The sequence below is a fragment of the Podarcis bocagei genome (assembly GCF_964188305.1).
Source record: "Podarcis bocagei genome assembly, chromosome: 18".
NCBI classification, from domain to species: domain Eukaryota; kingdom Metazoa; phylum Chordata; class Lepidosauria; order Squamata; family Lacertidae; genus Podarcis; species Podarcis bocagei.
This window is the reverse complement of record NC_138144.1, coordinates 10561773-10577552: the sequence shown is the minus strand read 5'-3', so window position 1 is coordinate 10577552 and position 15780 is coordinate 10561773. Positions and strand designations below refer to the sequence as shown.

The 15780-nt window shown below is 49.5% G+C and overlaps 2 protein-coding genes and 1 long non-coding RNA gene across 3 annotated transcripts in view; 1 reads left to right on the top strand and 2 right to left on the bottom strand.

Annotated features, from left to right (window-relative positions):
* Positions 1 to 6139, bottom strand: part of WDR18 (WD repeat domain 18) — a 39429-nt gene extending 33290 nt beyond the window's left edge. The window contains exons 1-2 of the mRNA XM_081177894.1: positions 5881 to 6139; positions 1959 to 2069 (exon numbers count right to left, since the gene is read on the bottom strand). Of these exons, the coding sequence (XP_081034020.1) occupies positions 1959 to 2069; positions 5881 to 6108 (339 nt within the window). The 5' untranslated portion in view covers positions 6109 to 6139. The remainder of the gene's footprint in view (positions 1 to 1958; positions 2070 to 5880) is intronic.
* A 1106-nt stretch (positions 6140 to 7245) lies between these two features.
* Positions 7246 to 8384, top strand: LOC308577762. Its single transcript, XR_014003661.1, has 2 exons — positions 7246 to 7771; positions 7927 to 8384. It is a non-coding gene; the product is annotated as an uncharacterized lncRNA (long non-coding RNA).
* Positions 8385 to 9469: 1085 nt separating this feature from the next.
* KXD1 (KxDL motif containing 1) lies at positions 9470 to 15636 on the bottom strand. Its single transcript, XM_081178130.1, has 5 exons — positions 15476 to 15636; positions 14263 to 14376; positions 11945 to 12097; positions 11368 to 11414; positions 9470 to 9818 (listed from the first exon to the last, which is right to left on the bottom strand). The coding sequence occupies exons 2-5, from the start codon at positions 14355 to 14357 to the stop codon at positions 9592 to 9594; spliced, it is 522 nt and encodes a 173-aa protein (XP_081034256.1). The 5' UTR covers positions 14358 to 14376; positions 15476 to 15636; the 3' UTR covers positions 9470 to 9591.
* Between the last annotated feature and the right edge of the window lie 144 nt (positions 15637 to 15780).

Sequence of the window (15780 nt, the reverse complement as noted above, 5' to 3'; positions counted from 1 at the left end):
AAAGTCAGCTCCTGCCCCCTTGTGGCAAGGTCTCATTCTGCACATCAATAATGCTTCCAAATACAGCGGTACCTCGGGTTAAGTACTTACCGTATTTTTCGCTCTATAACACGCACCAGACCATAACACGCACGTAGTTTTTAGAGGAGGAAAACAAGAAAAAATATATTCTAAACGAAATAGTGGATATATGATTTTTGTGGTTCATGCTGTGGCCACAGACATGTGATCTGACAATGAGTTTGGAGTAGCCCAATGCAAAAATCCTGAGGATCCATGTGGATCCATGCTTTGTAACCATGGAAGAAGGAAGGAAGGGGAACCATGGATCCTCTGCTCACGACTGCAGCAGATCCCCCCCGCCAGCCGCAGGCATTCGCTCCATAACACGCACAGACATTTCCCCTTACTTTCTAGGAGGAAAAAAGTGAGTGTTATGGTGCAAAAAATACGGTAATTCGTTCCAGAGGTCCGTTCTTAACCTGAAACTGTTCTTAACCTGAAGCACCACTTTAGCTAATGGGGCCACCTGCTGCTGCCACGCCGCCGGAGCCTGATTTCTGTTCTCATCCTGAAGCAAAGTTCTTAACTTGAAGCACTATTTCTGGGTTAGCGGAGTCTGTAACCTTAAGCGTATGCAACCTGAAGCGTATGTAACCCGAGGTACCACTGTATCTTTTCTTTCAGGTATGGTGGCAAAACCTGAACAGCTTATAATATTAATTTTATTATTTGCACCCCAACCATTGGATTGGGATGCCCCAGCTACTCTAGGTGGCATCCAACATATACAAAAACGTAATAAAATACTACACGTTAAAAAGTTTCCCGATACAGGGCTGCCTTCAGATGCCTTCTAAAGGTTATCTAGTTACTCATCTCCTTGACATCTGATGGGAGGTCATTCCACAGGGTGGGTGCCGCTACCAAGAAGGCCCTCTGCCTGCACCTAGTTTGCTGTGTGGATTGAGGGGGAGGGAATACAGCAGCCCATCTCCCACTGCTGTGTTCTGCCTCTTTGCTAGTGGCTCTGTATCTGTAAAGTGATCTCCCTACTGGAGGTTTTCAAGCAGAGGTAGGATGGCCATCTGTCATGGATGCTTGAGCTGAGGTTCCTGCACTGTAGGGGGCTGGACTAGATGACCCCTGGGGTCCCTTCCAACTCTACCATTCTATGATTCTATACTGAAGTGGCTTCTACAAGGGCTGAAGCATTAAGGACCAAGCATGCAGAAGGTCCCGGGATCAATCCCTGACATCCCCAGGTAGGGTTGGGGAAAACTCATTACTTAAAACCCAAAATAAGCCAGGCATCAGGCACATTTTGCAGCTGGATATCGACCACTTGCGACCAAGTGAAGATGCATGGGTGTCAGGATGGCATCTGACATCTCCACCATCTGGAGATGTTTGCCTGGAGATCCTTTTCACACACTAACACCCTATCCTGTAGAATTCTATCCGCTAAATTTTGTATGCACAATCGGAATGAATTTCAGGAACCAACATGCTTTTTCTATGCAGCCTGAGCAAGAGTGGTGAACAGCGTTATAGTGAATTGTTGCTGCTTGCCTTTGCTCCCCACCCCGCCCCCCATCCTGCTCCTACGTTATCAATGGTCTGAGTCACCATTAAGAAAGTGAGTTCGGAATAGGCCAGTATATATGCGGACTGTCCCTGGATCAAGTGACTTTCCTTCTTTTAAGTTCTCAAAGCTCTTAACCTGGCTCAGGGTTGTCAACTGAACAAATGTTTAACTAAGGGGAGAGTGCTTTTGTGACCTGGTTCTGCCTGTGGGTTTTCCTGATGCAGGACCAGACGGGCCATTGGCCTGATTCCACAGGCTCTCCTTGGGTTCTTATGAGGTTCTCCAATCCTGCTGAAGGCCATCAGTTCCTCCCACCCCACCCCTGAGTGGCCAAGGGAGATCACCCACCCACTTTTGCCACCTTCCATACCTCCCAGAGGTAGATGCTTTCGGCGATGCCTGCCAAGATGTAGAGACCGTTGGGCGCTGCGGCCAAGCAAGACACCAAGCCTGGGCAGATTATCTTCTGCTGGAGCTGATCCTAGGGACAAACAGGGGCAGAGGAGGGAAAGAGTATTATTTATTTGTCACTTATTTCTGTACTGCCCCACACATCAATCTCTGGGCAGTGTACCACAATAAAAACACACACGCCCTAATACAGTGGTGCCCCGCAAGACGAATGCCTCGCAAGACGGAAAACTCGCTAGACGAAAGAGTTTTCCGTTTTGGAGGTGCTTCGCAAAACGAATCTCCTATGGGCTTGCTTCGCAAGACAAAAATGTCTTGCGAGTTCCTGCGGGTTTTTTCCCCTTTCCACCCCCCTTTTTCTAAGCCGCTAAGCCGCTTATCAGCTGATCCGATAAGCCGATAAAAGCCGCTAATAGCGCTAATCCGCTAATCCTTCAATGGGCTTGCTTCGCAAGACGAAAAAACCGCTAGACGAAGAGAATCACAGAACGGATTCTTTTCGTCTTGCGAGGCACCACTGTACCACAATAAAAACATGGGGAGATTCAGGACACATAAAAGAAAGTACTTCTTCAATGCAGCACATAGTTAAACTGTGGAACTTGCTCCCACAAGAGACCTCCAGCCACCAACTTGGTTGGTTTTGGGACAGCCACCAACTTGGTTGGTTTTAAGGGCCAAATAAACAAATTCATGGTGGAGAGGTCTATCAATGGCTATACACTGTGACGATATGCTCTGCCTCCACAGTCCGGGGCAGCAATGGTTCTGAATACCAGTTGCTGGAAACCACAGGAGGGGAGAGGGCTCTTGGGCTCAAGTCCTACTTCATAAGATCACAGGACCGTAGAGTTGGAAGGGACCCCAAGGCTCCTCTAGCCCAACCCCAGGCAATGCAGGAATATGCAGCCGCCCCATTGAACCTGCAACCTTGGCATTATCAGTACCATGCTCTAACCAACTGAGCTATGCAGTTGGATTTTCTTGTTATCCACAGGCAGAGAGGGTCTGCTTGTATACAGACAGAGGGTCTGCTTGTATCCACAGGCAGAGAGGGTCTGCTTGTATACAGTGAGAATGCTGGAGAAGATGGGTCATTGGCCTGATTCTCCAGGAGTTTTATGTCAGTGAGTAGATTAATCATTAAAAAATTTAAAAACCCATGTTGGAATGGAAAGCTGATCAGATGCTGAAAATGGATGCACCAAAAGTGTACAGTGGTACCTCGGGTTACAGATGCTTCAGGTTACAGACTCTGCTAACCCAGAAATAGTACCTCAGGTTAAGAACTTTGCTTCAGGGTGAGAACAGAAATCCTGTGGTGGCTGCGCAGCAGCAGCGGGAGGCGCTATTAGCTAAAGTGGTACCTCAGGGTAAGAACAATTTCAGGTTAAGAACAGACCTCTGGAACGAATTAAGTTCTTAACCCGAGGTACCACTGTATCCACTTGTGGATAGCTCAGTCAGTAGAGCACGAGGCTCTGAATCGCAGGGTCGTGGCTTTGAGCTCCATGCTGGGCAAGAGATTCCTGCATTGCAGTGGGTTCGACTAGGTGACCCTGGTGGTCCCTTCCAACTTTACAAATCTAGGATTCTATCCTACATAGTAGAGAGGGCCTGCAAAATGTGGTCCGCAAGCTTCATTTGGATGGTCTGCAGCACTTCTGTGAAGACTTGATCTGGTGGAAATCTCTTGTGTGACTGGGAGAGATACTTCTCCCTGCCTGCTCCCCAGTGTGGGGCTGCATACACGTTACAGTTTACTACAGAGCAGGTGCCACTCTTAAAACAACCTAGATCTGAGTTTGACTGCTGAAATAAGATGCCTTTGTGTGCAACCCCAGTCAGAAGTTTAAGCTACTGGGAGATGTGACTGAACACTTCTTTTTAAAAAAGTGAGTTGGGATTTCAGTTCTAATCCATTACAGTATTTGGGAAAATGCTTAAAAACTCTGGCAGAGCACAGCTGAGAGGGGAGGAGGCTTAAGATGATAAGAGGGCTGGGAAGAAAGTAAATGAACTGTGTTGTAGCAGAGAGGGATATCAAGCTATCCAGGACAGAAGGGCTAGAGAGGAACTGCAACCCAGACAGGCATAATAGGCTTGGCTTTTATCTTTCAGCTGGAGTGACATAATGCAAGTGGAAAGACGGTTGGAAATTCTGCAGCAGCTAGAGTGAAAGATTACCCGGTTCTGAGCGTCTAACGGTTTAAAGCCCTGGCACACAGCAGAAACCACAGCCAAGCTATGCTCTGTGTTACTTCTTCATGCAGATTGCAGTTAACTTGGGTGGCTTTAAAAGAAGACTGGGCAAACTGGCACCAGCCAGAATGGCCAATCTCTGCTTCCCTGGTCGGAGGCAGTAATGTTTCTGAATACCAGCTGCTGTAAACCACAGGAGGGGAGAGCTGCTGGTCTTGCACTGGGGTCCAGCTTTCAGGCTTCCCAAAGGGGCATCTGGTTGGCACTGTGAGACCAGGATGATGGACTAGCCGGACCCCCCTTTGGCCTGATCTGGCATGCTCTTCTCACATTCTCTCTTAGCTCCCCTCCATCTGCAATGCTGGGTTAACAGTACAGGGCTACCTTGCAGGGCTGTTGTAAGCCTTATAAGGCAATGCACGCAAAGCCCAAGATAAACAAACGGTATCATTATCAAAAGTTTTCTCTCCTGGTCTATTTATTATGAGGAGGGGGTGATGTTTTTGAAGGGTCTCCCACAGCTTTTCAGGCTGTTGTGGAGGAGAGCCTTGTCTCCCCATCCAGAATGTATTGGAGTACAACTCCCAGCATCCCTGAACATGGGCCATGCTGGATACTGGAGCAGGTGAGAGCTGGAGGTTCGAAAAGCAGCTGGCTATCGGCCACTTGTGATCAAGTGAAGATGATGGTGCTGGACACCTCCTCCATCTGGGGATCGTTGTATCTGGACTGTTTTCACACACTTATACCCCATCCTGTCAAATTCTGTTATATTTTATCTGCACAATAAGGATGAATTTCAGGAACCAAAATGTGTTGTCAGTGCCGCCTAAGCAGTAGCAGTGAACATTGTTGTAGTGAATGGTTGTCACTTGTCAGTTACCCCACTGCCCTGCTCAGAGTTGGGAAGAATATTCCTATGTTATGAATGGTCACTATTGTCACTATGGAATGGTCTATGTCACTATTAAGAAAAAGGGGTCGGAATAGGTCAATATACAGTGGTACCTCGGGTTACATACGCTTCAGGTTACAGACTCCGCTAACCCAGAAAGTGCTTCAGGTTAAAACTTTGCTTCAGGATGAGAACAGAAACCGTGCTCCAGTGGCGTGGCAGCAGCAGGAGGCCCCATTAGCTAAAGTGGTGCTTCAGGTTAAGAACAGTTTCAGGTTAAGTACGGACCTCCGGAACAAATTAAGTACTTAACCCGAGGTACCACTGTATATGTAGACTGTCCCTGGGTCAAGTGACTTTTCTTCTTCACGTTCTCAAAGCTCTTAACCTGGCTCAAGGTTGTCCTCTGAACTAGCCAGATGTTTAACTGAGAATCCATCACAGTCAGTCCATCCTTTGGAAAACAAGACTCAGCCTAGAGCAGGGTGCCCACACTTTTTCCAGAGAGGGCCAGATTTGATGAAGTAAACATGCGTGAAGGCAGACCAAAGTTGTTGAGCTTTTTTTTTACAATTTTGCCCCAAAATTGTTGAGGTTTCTTTAGGATTTTACACCCCCCCCCCCGAAACAGACTTTGGACATGCCTGGTCTAGAGGGAATCTGGGGGGGGGTCATGTCTAGAGTTGGGGTTTCCATGGGAACCCCACGGGGGGGTCACTCCCGGGGGCGGGGCTTCCTGAGGATGCGCGCGCACGCGCAACCCCTCCCCCCCCCGTGGTCCTACCTTCCTCTGGAGCTCCCAGGCGCCCACACAGGCCTTGCCCAGCTGCGCCCCGAGCAGGTGCTCCCCGCCCAGCAGCGCCATCCCTCGAGCCGCGCAGCTAAACCCGCGGTATCCGGCCACCGACGCCCCGGAGCCCACTTCCCACACCGAGCAGCCGCCTCCGGACGACGAGGCCGCCTCAGCCGCCGACACCAGCGCCACCTCCACGGGGCCGCCGGCAGCCGCCATCTTGGGCCGTCACGCCTCCTCTCCGCGCGCATGCGCGAGGGAATCTTCGCCTACTAAAGGCGCCTCCTCCGGCTCCAGGCCCCGCCCCTTGATCGCCGGAAGTGACGAACAAAACAATAGAGGCGGAGAACCATAGAGTTTTCCCTTAGGACTACAGCTCCCAGAAGCCCTCAGCCCCTAATGGTCAGGGATGGGAGCTGTACAGCGTTTCCCAACCTTGGGCCCCAAGCCCTTTTTTTTGGACTACAACTCCCCTCATTCCTAGCTACCAAGGGGTCATGGGAATTGTGGTCTGGGAGCAGGTAGAGACCCCTGGCCTAATGGATCTGGGTGGGTCTCTGGAACTCCCTGCCTCTTGAGATCCAGCAGGCGCCTTCACAAAATCATAAAATTTGAACAGACCTCCCACATTATTTTGGCTGAGTTGTTATTAATAAAAATGCTGTCATTATGATTATGGCAGTATAGTTGTATTTCATATTAAGTATGTGAATATGTGTACAATTGTTGTTTTTTAAGCATCGAGTGGCACTTCCCACAAGCTTGTTCTAGTTCTCAGAAGGATGCCATTAATTCCTAAAAGGGGGGTCGGGAAGATGTTGGCTGAACTCCCAGCTCAGCTCCAGCAGCCAGCATGGTCAGTGGTCAGATACGATGATTTCTGGAAGCCCAGTATCATCTGAAAGACCACAGTTCTCCCATCCTTGCTCTAAGAAGTAGGATTCCCTGTGAGAGATTGAGAGATGCCTCTATTTAGAGATGAGGGATGGTGAAAGGCGGTATCCCTCCAGATATCATCGAAGGAATGCCTGTTTTCTCAGGAAGGAATGCCTCTCTCCTCAGACCAGGAATGGGGAACTTGCAGCCCATTCCAAATATTGTTGGAAATCAAATTCCCACAAGTAACAGCCAGCACAGCCAGGGGGTCACAAATTCTTCATTCCTCTGCTAAAACCATATTATTGTGGTGATCTTGTAGCTGTCTGTCTCAAGAGGCAATGGAGTGTGCCTCTGGGGGCAAAGTCAAATCGCTGCGTGAGCAGCACCAAAATGACCTCCCTGGATGAAAATGCTTCTGTGCCCCATGAAAGCCAATCAATAAAAACGAATACAGCTCACAAACACCAGATCTATCAATTAATGCAACTCTTTTATTGGTTATTACCTCATTAATCTCTGTAAACTTGTAGCAGTACAAAAATATTATTCTTTGAATTACAATGCATTTCAGGAGTTTTATTATTATTTACGGTGGAGAAAGGAAGCAGCTTGCCCCAACCTTTACCCAACAAATCTAGCCATTACCCAAGTTCCGGCGAAGGGAACCATAATACAGACCGTTGTGTGGGATGGGTGCTTAAAAACTGAACACCAGAGACACAGACACTTGTCAGTAAAACGGCAACTGAAGGTGTCATGGAAGGGGGCGGGGACAGGGATCAGGGTTAATCCCAACAAAATTCTACTCAAGAGTAGACCCACTGAAACCAATGGATGTGACTACTGATTTCAGTGGGCCAGTGCTGAGTAGGTCGAATGTTGAGCACAACCCGGTACTGGGATGCAGCTGAACACTTAGGGTAGCTCAACAGCTTTTAACTTTTCTGCCCTCTTCTAATTTTTTGGGGGGGATTCCCCCAAACTCACTCAATTTGGGGGGCAGGCAGCAGTGGCGTAGCGTGGGGGGTGCAGGGGGGGCCGGCCGCACCGGGCGCAACATCTGGGGGTTAGGGTTAGGGGGCGCAAATCCACGGGTTAGGGGGCACAAATTACTTGCCTTGCCCCGGGTGCTGGCAACCCACGCTACGCCACTGGCAGGCAGGCAATTAGAGGAGGTGGGGAAGTTTTGCTGGACAGGTAAAAGCTGTTGTGCTGGCGTTAACTGTTTACACTGGATACCTCTAGGGAAAAGTACCTAACAGGATGATTATAACAGATGTTAAGAAGAGGGTGGAAGCAGTGGGCAACCTCTGCTTAAGATGGGCAGCACATAGTGGGCTAGGAGAGCTGAAACTAATGCCAATATATTTTGTACCTGGCAACCAACGCACCCCTTGGGCTTCGGATGGAACATGGGTAGATAAGTCTGAAAACCCCTGGACACAAATTTCCATACCCTCTAGCAGCTCTGGTGACTCATTTACCAGAAGAAATGTAATCAGAGTCAACTCTGGAAGTGTACACTCAATTCTGACCAAACTAAGAGTCCTGATGTATATTTTGCTCCAGGAGTCTACAGGAGTCAGAATCGAGTCTACACTTCTAGAGTTAATGCTTCTGGCCAATGAGCCACCATAGCAGTTATAAATCTGAAACCCAAGGGGTGCTTTGGTTGCCAGGCACAAAAAATATTCCAGCTCTTCTTTGCCACCAACAAGGCAAGCACATACACTCTCTTGTGTCAGATATAAGGTGCATCATTGGGTAATGGAAAAAGTAGCGCAGGAAGAGACATACTTTTAAAGGGGAGTTAAGAGGAAGCCGCAATGGAGGCTGCTGTGTGCTCCAACCCTCACTGAGTCAGCAAGAGAACCAGGAGAGGGGAGCAGATCTGCACTTCTTTGGAACAGGGCACAATGCAGCTAACACCACAGGGCCATGCATGAACAGAGTGCGGGCAGGAAAACACGGCTCAAGGAACGAGGAGCGCCCCGCCGAGTGGTGGAGGAACTGAGCTCCGCTATCAACACTCGTGCCCGGCAAAATGGAGTCGGGGATGAACCCCAAATCGTTTCTTCTCACTAGGAACGCTACCACCGCCACTGTTAAAAATGTCCTTGTGTGGATTCAGGGTATATAGCCAGTACAGAGGGCTGCGTTGAAGAAAGCTCCTCTTGGGGCAGACCCCTTGAAATTCATGGCCCCACGTTCATGTTGATTCATTTCAAGCAGTTCTCCGAACAAGTTTGGATAGAGCTGAGTGCTTCTTGCATGTTATTCTGTTTACAGGGTAGCAAATGAACCAGCCTGCAGACGTTGCAGGGACGCATAGCTGGCCACTTCCCCAAAAGCTGCACATTTGGGGCTGATAGCATCCCTGTTAGAGAATAATCCCTTGAGCGCATGTGAGTTCGTGTGTGTCTTAAGCATGGTTATACTGTTGGCGGGGAGGCTGGAGGTAGCCCTCAGTGAACACACCCAATCGTGCAATTGGGCAGACACCCCCCCCCCCGGTGCAGTGTGTTCCCCCCCTCCCACAAAAATGTGAACTAGCTGCTCACCGTTTTGCATATTTGGCATAAAAATCACAGATCAGCACCGCGGGGGAAGACGGCGGTTCATGCAAGAAAAGCCACTTTTGCCCAGGCTCGCCCCTCTCTCCCTGACGCAAAGAAACAGCTGGCCGAGACAACACAGAAAATACAGGTTGGTTGGTGTTTTGTTTTTTAAAAAATAAGGGGGTCGCCAGTTTGCAAGTCCAGAAGCAAGCAGGGGTAGAGACGGCGCACCAGTTCGCCGCACGCGAGAGCTTCACTGTAGAGACTAGTCCGTCTCGTTGTCATCGTCTGTGATGCTCTGCCCATTCACCGCCGGCGAGTCGTACGGCCCCTGGGAAAGGTCCTCAAAGTCGTGGCTGGTGGCAGGGGAGATGATGTCCGGGCTGGTGTCACAGGACTCCGTGCTCTGCTCCGAGGTAGCAATGGTGGTGGTGGTGCTTTTGGGGATCGGGTCGAAGTCGTCATCTTCCAGGATGGGAGATTCGTGGATATCTGGGGATCAGAACGGTAATGAGGCAGACCGACAGACAGGACAGGTAAGAAGGTGGCTAGAAAGCGCATGCCGCCTTCGCCAACGGAATGAAGTATTAGGCATGTGGAAGGCATAAAGGTGGTCTAGGCTATGGGACCACTGTGAAGACTATTACAGTTAATGCAGGTGAAAAGGGTTTTGAGTGCACAGGAAAATAATTGTCGCTGGGCTTGGGGTTTTGAAACATGTGCAAAGTGAACTTTTAGGAGAGGCTTACAAGAGTTTTAAAGACAATAAAACAGGCTGTGTCCAGTTCTGGGCACCACAATTTAACAAGGATATTGACAAGCTGGAAGATGTGCAGAGGAGGGCGACCAAGATGATCAAGGGTCTGGAAACCAAGCCTGATGAGGAATGGTTGAAGGAGGTAGGTACGTTTAGCCTGGAAGAGTGGAGACTGAGAAGAGATATGATAGCCATCTTCAAATATCTTAAGGGCGGTTGTCAGGGACCTGCCATCAGCTCAGAGGCGAGAGGTGAAAGGGCAGTTGTGTTATAGGGAACCTTTGAAAATCTTGCGAAGCAGTTCGTCCTCCGGCGAGGAGGATACCCCCACCTCCAGTGGAGAGGTGGTGCAGGGACCAGGGGATGCTAGGGAGAGCCTCAACACCGAGCCTGAGCAAACTGAAGAGAAGGGAAGTACCCCTTTGCCAGCACCCATGCTGTGCTGCACAGTAGGTTTCGGGGCAGGAAGGGGAGAAGGTTGGGGGTCACGCGACTGTTATGCTGGGGGGGGGGGTACAAAGACCAACCACTCCCAGATTCTGCTAGCGATTGAGCCAGATATGAACTTACGACGCTCTTCACTGTAAATAGTTTGCACTAAGAATAAAGCCTGGAAAAGTCAGGTCAGAGTCTTGCCTGTTTGCTCTCGAGCAACCACACCAGCATCTGACAGTGGTCACATGGAAGATGGAGGAAGCTTGTTTTCTCCTGCTCTGGAGGGTAGGACTCGAACCCATGGCTTCAAGTTACAACAAAGGAGATTCTGACTAAACATCAGGAAGAACTTTCTGATAGTAAGAGCTGTTCGACAGTGGAATGGTCTCCCTCGGCAGGTTGTGGACTCTCCTTCCTTGGAGGTTTGAGGCTGGGTGGCCATTTGTTGGGATGCTTTAGCTGAGATTCCTGCATTGGACTACACAACCCTAGGGGTCCCTTCCAACTCTAGAATTCTATGATTCTATACGCCTACCTTACACTTGTTTACACAGCATTGCATTTGATGTTTTACTGCTCATTCACACAGCCTGGAGAGCGAAATGCACAGTATTTCCTAGGAAATATTACTGGTTGGGGTTTTTTGTTTTTTTTTAAAGGAAATGGCTTTTAAAAAGTGCTGTGCTGCTTTTACAATATGTATTTTAAAAGGTCTGTTTCTATAGTGTTTATAGTTTATTTTCTATGCTTTTTTAACCTCCTGCATTTGTGTCACTGGTGTAAGCTGCCTTGTCTAACTCTGGAAAAAAGGTAGGATATAAATATAATGATGATAATAATAATACTCACTACTAAATGCCTCTGGATACTGTTTCGCGAGCTTCCCTTTAAGCGTCCTGAATGAGACACAAACATGGTAATCTGTCAGGTATTATTTAGCTAGGATTCCTCTATTGTTTGGGGTTGGACTGGATGATTGGGTACCTTCCAACTCCACAATTCTATGGTTCTTTGAACTAAAGCATACCATTAATGCCACAAAAGTAGAATAAAAAATGTGCAGCCGAAAATACAAGGGTGTGTGTCAGAATAATTTCCAGACCTTCCCCCTCTCTGTTTTAGCCTCCCAAAAGCCTGTGAGGGGGGCTCGGCTGATAAACGGGCTGCCCAGTGAGCCTTGTGGCCGAGGCAGGATCTGAACCCTGATCTCCCACATCTTACAGACTGACACCAAGGGTGGCTAACCTGTAAAATTGCAGATGTTACTGAGCCACACCTCCAATCACCCATTGGTGCTGTAGCCAATAGCAAGGAATGATGGGAGTTGTAGTTTGGTAAGATCTGGAAGGCCGCAGATTCTATACAACAGCATTACTTGCCCCGTGGACAAGATGGGAAGAATGCCCTGGTGGCCAGCCAGCCTCACCTGATTCTCCGGAAGATGCTGTCCAGATCTTTCTTCATCTCCACTAAGGTCCGGGTGTGGTGCAGGAACTGCTCGCTCATCTGTTGCGTGCGGACGCCAGACAGGTTATTGAAGTTGAGCAGCATCTCGTTGGTTTTCTCAAATCGGTCCAGCCTGGGCAACAAAGACAAGCTGTTGGCTTGGGTTGGCTCAAGAGGCAGGTTTAAGATTACCAGGATTAAGGAATGTTTTGGGAGCTGCAAGCAAGCATGAAGAATGTGCAGTGTTCTAGACTTACCAAGTTTTGGGAGAAAGTGCTGGATCGTATAACTGACTGCAGAAAAAGTTAAATCTTTCAGCAGAGAATATTCTTTTGAATTATGTACCTATTGTATGGAAATGGGATTCTACACACCCTAATGGTGCCCAAGAGACGGATGCTGATGAACTGGAAGAATAAAGATATGATAACCTTTAATCAATGGATTGACAATATGACAACACTTGGAATGAGTTTGTACAGAACGTAGCAGGCTATTAACATCTATACAGTGGTACCTCAGGTTAAGTACTTAATTCGTTCCGGAGGTCCGTTCTTAACCTGAAATTGTTCTTAACCTGAAGCACCACTTTAGCTAATGAGGCCTGCTGCTGCTGCCGCGCCGCCAGAGAACAATTTCTGTTCTCATCCTGAAGCAAAGTTCTTAACCCGAGGTACTATTTCTGGGTTAGTGGAGTCTGTAACCTGAAGTGTGTGTAACCTGAAGCGTATGTAACCCAAGGTACCACTGTATAGGTATTAGGATGACAACACTATATCAATTTATGTATGGGAGTACATTACTCTGCATTTTCTTTCTTTATTAAATGAATCTTTGTTTCCCCCCTCGCTTCCCCCTTCTTTCCTTTGTATCTTTATAATTGTAATTTATTTCTATTTTATTTTATTATATTTGCTAATTCTTTCAATAATAATATTAATGGAAAAACATAATAATAAAAAGCATGAAGAATGTAAGGGGAGCCAGGCCAAAAGGGGCCCCCTGAGCCCAGCCCAGTGGCCAACAGATGTCCCAAACGGGAAGCCTGCAATCAGGACCCGAGGGGAACAGCCACTCTCCCCACTGACAATTGCCAGTAAATGCATTCCAGGGGCATTTGCTGTCTCCGACGTTGGAGGGAGAGCACAGCCAGCGTGACTGGTAGTCACTGGTGGCCTTATTCTCCTTCAGTTTGTACCAGTCCTCTTAATAATAATAATAATAATAATAATAATAATAAATTTTATTTATACCTCGCCCTCCCCAGCCAAGACTGCGCTCAGGGCGGCTAACACCAGGTATAAAAACAATTGATTAAAATACAACTTAAAAACAAGATTAAAATACAACATTAAAATGCAGCGTCATTTCAGTAGAAGCTCAAATCAAAAACTTGTTTGGGGATGAAAATGTCAAATCTTCACTAAAGCCAACTATCCAGACGTCCTAAGTGGGCCAGAAAAAAGCCAGGGAAGTCCCCAAGTAGGAGTTCCATCACAGAAGAAGAAAGAAAAAAGGAAAGAAGGGAAGGGGATCGAGTTGATTCCAATCCAAAGGCCAGGTGGAACAACTCTGTCTTACAGGTCCTGCGGAAAGAAATCAGATCCCGCAGGGCCCTGGTCTCATGAGACAGAGCGTTCCACCAGGCCGGAGCCAGTGCTGAAAAGGCCCTGGCTCTGGTTGAGGCTAATCTGACTTCCTTAGGGCCCAGGACCTTTAGGGTGTTGCTATTTATGGACCTTAAGGTCCTCCGTGGGGCCTTCCAGTGGCCACCACTGCCTCCTGCGGGAGTGACTTCCAAAGTTCAGTGCTCCTCTCCAGTGAATGCTGAGAACCATGGAAGAGTAGGGAAAGAAGATGGAGACATGGAGCAGGAATTTTGAAGGAGAGCACCCTGCCCACCATGCTTTTAGCTTGGAAAGGGAGAAAGAAGGTGAATGAAGTGAAAGAAATGGGAATGTTTAGCCTGGAAAAGAGGAGACTGAGAGGAGATACAGCAGCCACCTTCCAATATCTGAAGGGTTGTCACATGGAAGATGGAGCAAGATTTTATTCTACTGCTCAAGAGGGTGAGGAATAAACTCCCTTGTTGGTGGTGAACACTCCTTCCTTGGAGGTTTTCAAACAGAGGTTCCTGTCCAGGTTTCTTTAGCTGTGATCCCTGCATTGCAGGGGGTTAGATTAGAAGACCCTTGGGGGCCCCTTCCAACTCTACAATCCCATAATTCTATGAAGAGAAAGAAACAGTACCAAGGTGGGAAAGTCCAGTGCTGCAAAATAAAAACGGAGGCCACTCACATGTTCTTTTGAGCCAGGATGATGGCGTTCACATCCTCCGAGTTGACCATGCCAAGGACCCGGCTGCAGAAGACGCCTGAGGCCGTGGGCTCCATCTTAATGTGGGGCTTGTACCTGAGGAGAAGAAGGAAGAGGCCAGGGTGGAAAGAAGGAAGAGGGAGAACATTGAGGAAGTGATTCAGGGAAGCCACGAGGATCTAGCAGGCAAGGTGCAGACCAGAAGAGCATCTGCACGAGAGGTAAGGTAAAGGGTGCTCATCTCGCTTTACTGGCCGAGGGAGCCGGCGTACAGCTTCCGGGTCATGTGGCCAGCATGACTAAGCCGCTTCTGGCGAACCAGAGCAGCGCACAGAAACGCCATTTACCTTCCCGCCGGAGCAGTACCTATTTATTTACTTGCACTTTGATGTGCTTTCGAACTGCTAGGTTGGCAGGAGCAGGGACTGAGCAACGGGAGCTCACCCCGTCGCAGGGATTCGAACCGCCCACCTTCTGATCGGCAAGCCCTAGGCTCTGTGGTTTAACCTACAGTGCCACCCACGCGAGAGGAGACAGGCACTAATCTACAAGGAATGGGGATGTTATCTCAAGTAAGTGAGCCAAGCCGCGAGCAGCAGCAAAAGAGACCAAGCAGCCCTGGCCTTCCTGGGTGGCAAGATCAAAAAGGAAGTGTAAACTGTCTTTTTTCTTGTTGAAAAGTAAGCAAGCCCCTTCCCCAGAAATCAAAGTCCCTTGTTATCTGAGAAGCACTTTTGCCACGCCAGGCAAAGCCCCTTCCCCATAACAGGGACCAAGTAAGCTTGCCCACTGACCTCCTCCTCCTCCAAAGCCCCTGCAACGTGACCCTCCCCAATAACAGACAAGCCCCGCCCACTCCAACCAGAAGCCCCACCCACAACAAACCCCTCCCATGCAAAACCACGCCCACCCATGAAAGAATTCCCCGCCCACAAGCTCCCAACAGCAACGCCCCGCTGACCAAAGACCCCGCCCACAAACTCCTCCCCAATAAGCCCCACCCATTGAAACCAGAAGGCCCCGCCCGCAACTAACCTCCAACAGTAGAGAAGGCCCCGCCCACCAAGGCAAAGGCTCCACCCACCTAATACAGAAGGCCCCGCCCCCAGCTTAGTCCTCCCCCCGCACAAGAACAGCTCCTGCCCCCGGGAAGGGAAGGCGCCCCCCCTCCCAGGAGGCCCCGCCCCCGGCCTACCTGAGGGGCCTCGCCAGTTCCGGGCTCCCCTGCCCGTGGCTTGGGCGAGGGAGCCTTGAGGGCCCGTCGAGGCGCCGGAGGTGAGGGCGGCGGCCCCTCGCTCCGCGCCGCCGCTGCCCCCGCCGAGGGCCACCTCCTGCCCCGGACAGGCGCGCGCACGGAGCCCAGCTTGCTCGCCCGCTCGCTCACTTCCGGGTTGGGGCGTGGCCCCACGCACGGCGCGACCTCGGCGTCCCCTTGCGCGGCGTGCGTGCGTGCGTGCGTGCGTATGGAACCCGGCCCGTTTCCTTGGCAACGCGGGGCCT

Bases quoted from the DNA above. Each gene is read 5' to 3' on its own strand.
- KXD1 (XM_081178130.1), bottom strand. From the start codon at position 14,357: ATGGAGCCCACGGCCTCAGGCGTCTTCTGCAGCCGGGTCCTTGGCATG. The intron at 12,098-14,262 runs GTGAGTGGCCTC...TTTGTTGCCCAG, and splicing joins ATCCTGGCTCAAAAGAACAT to GCTGGACCGATTTGAGAAAA. The intron at 11,415-11,944 runs GTGAGGCTGGCT...TGTCTCATTCAG, and splicing joins AGCATCTTCCGGAGAATCAG to GACGCTTAAAGGGAAGCTCG.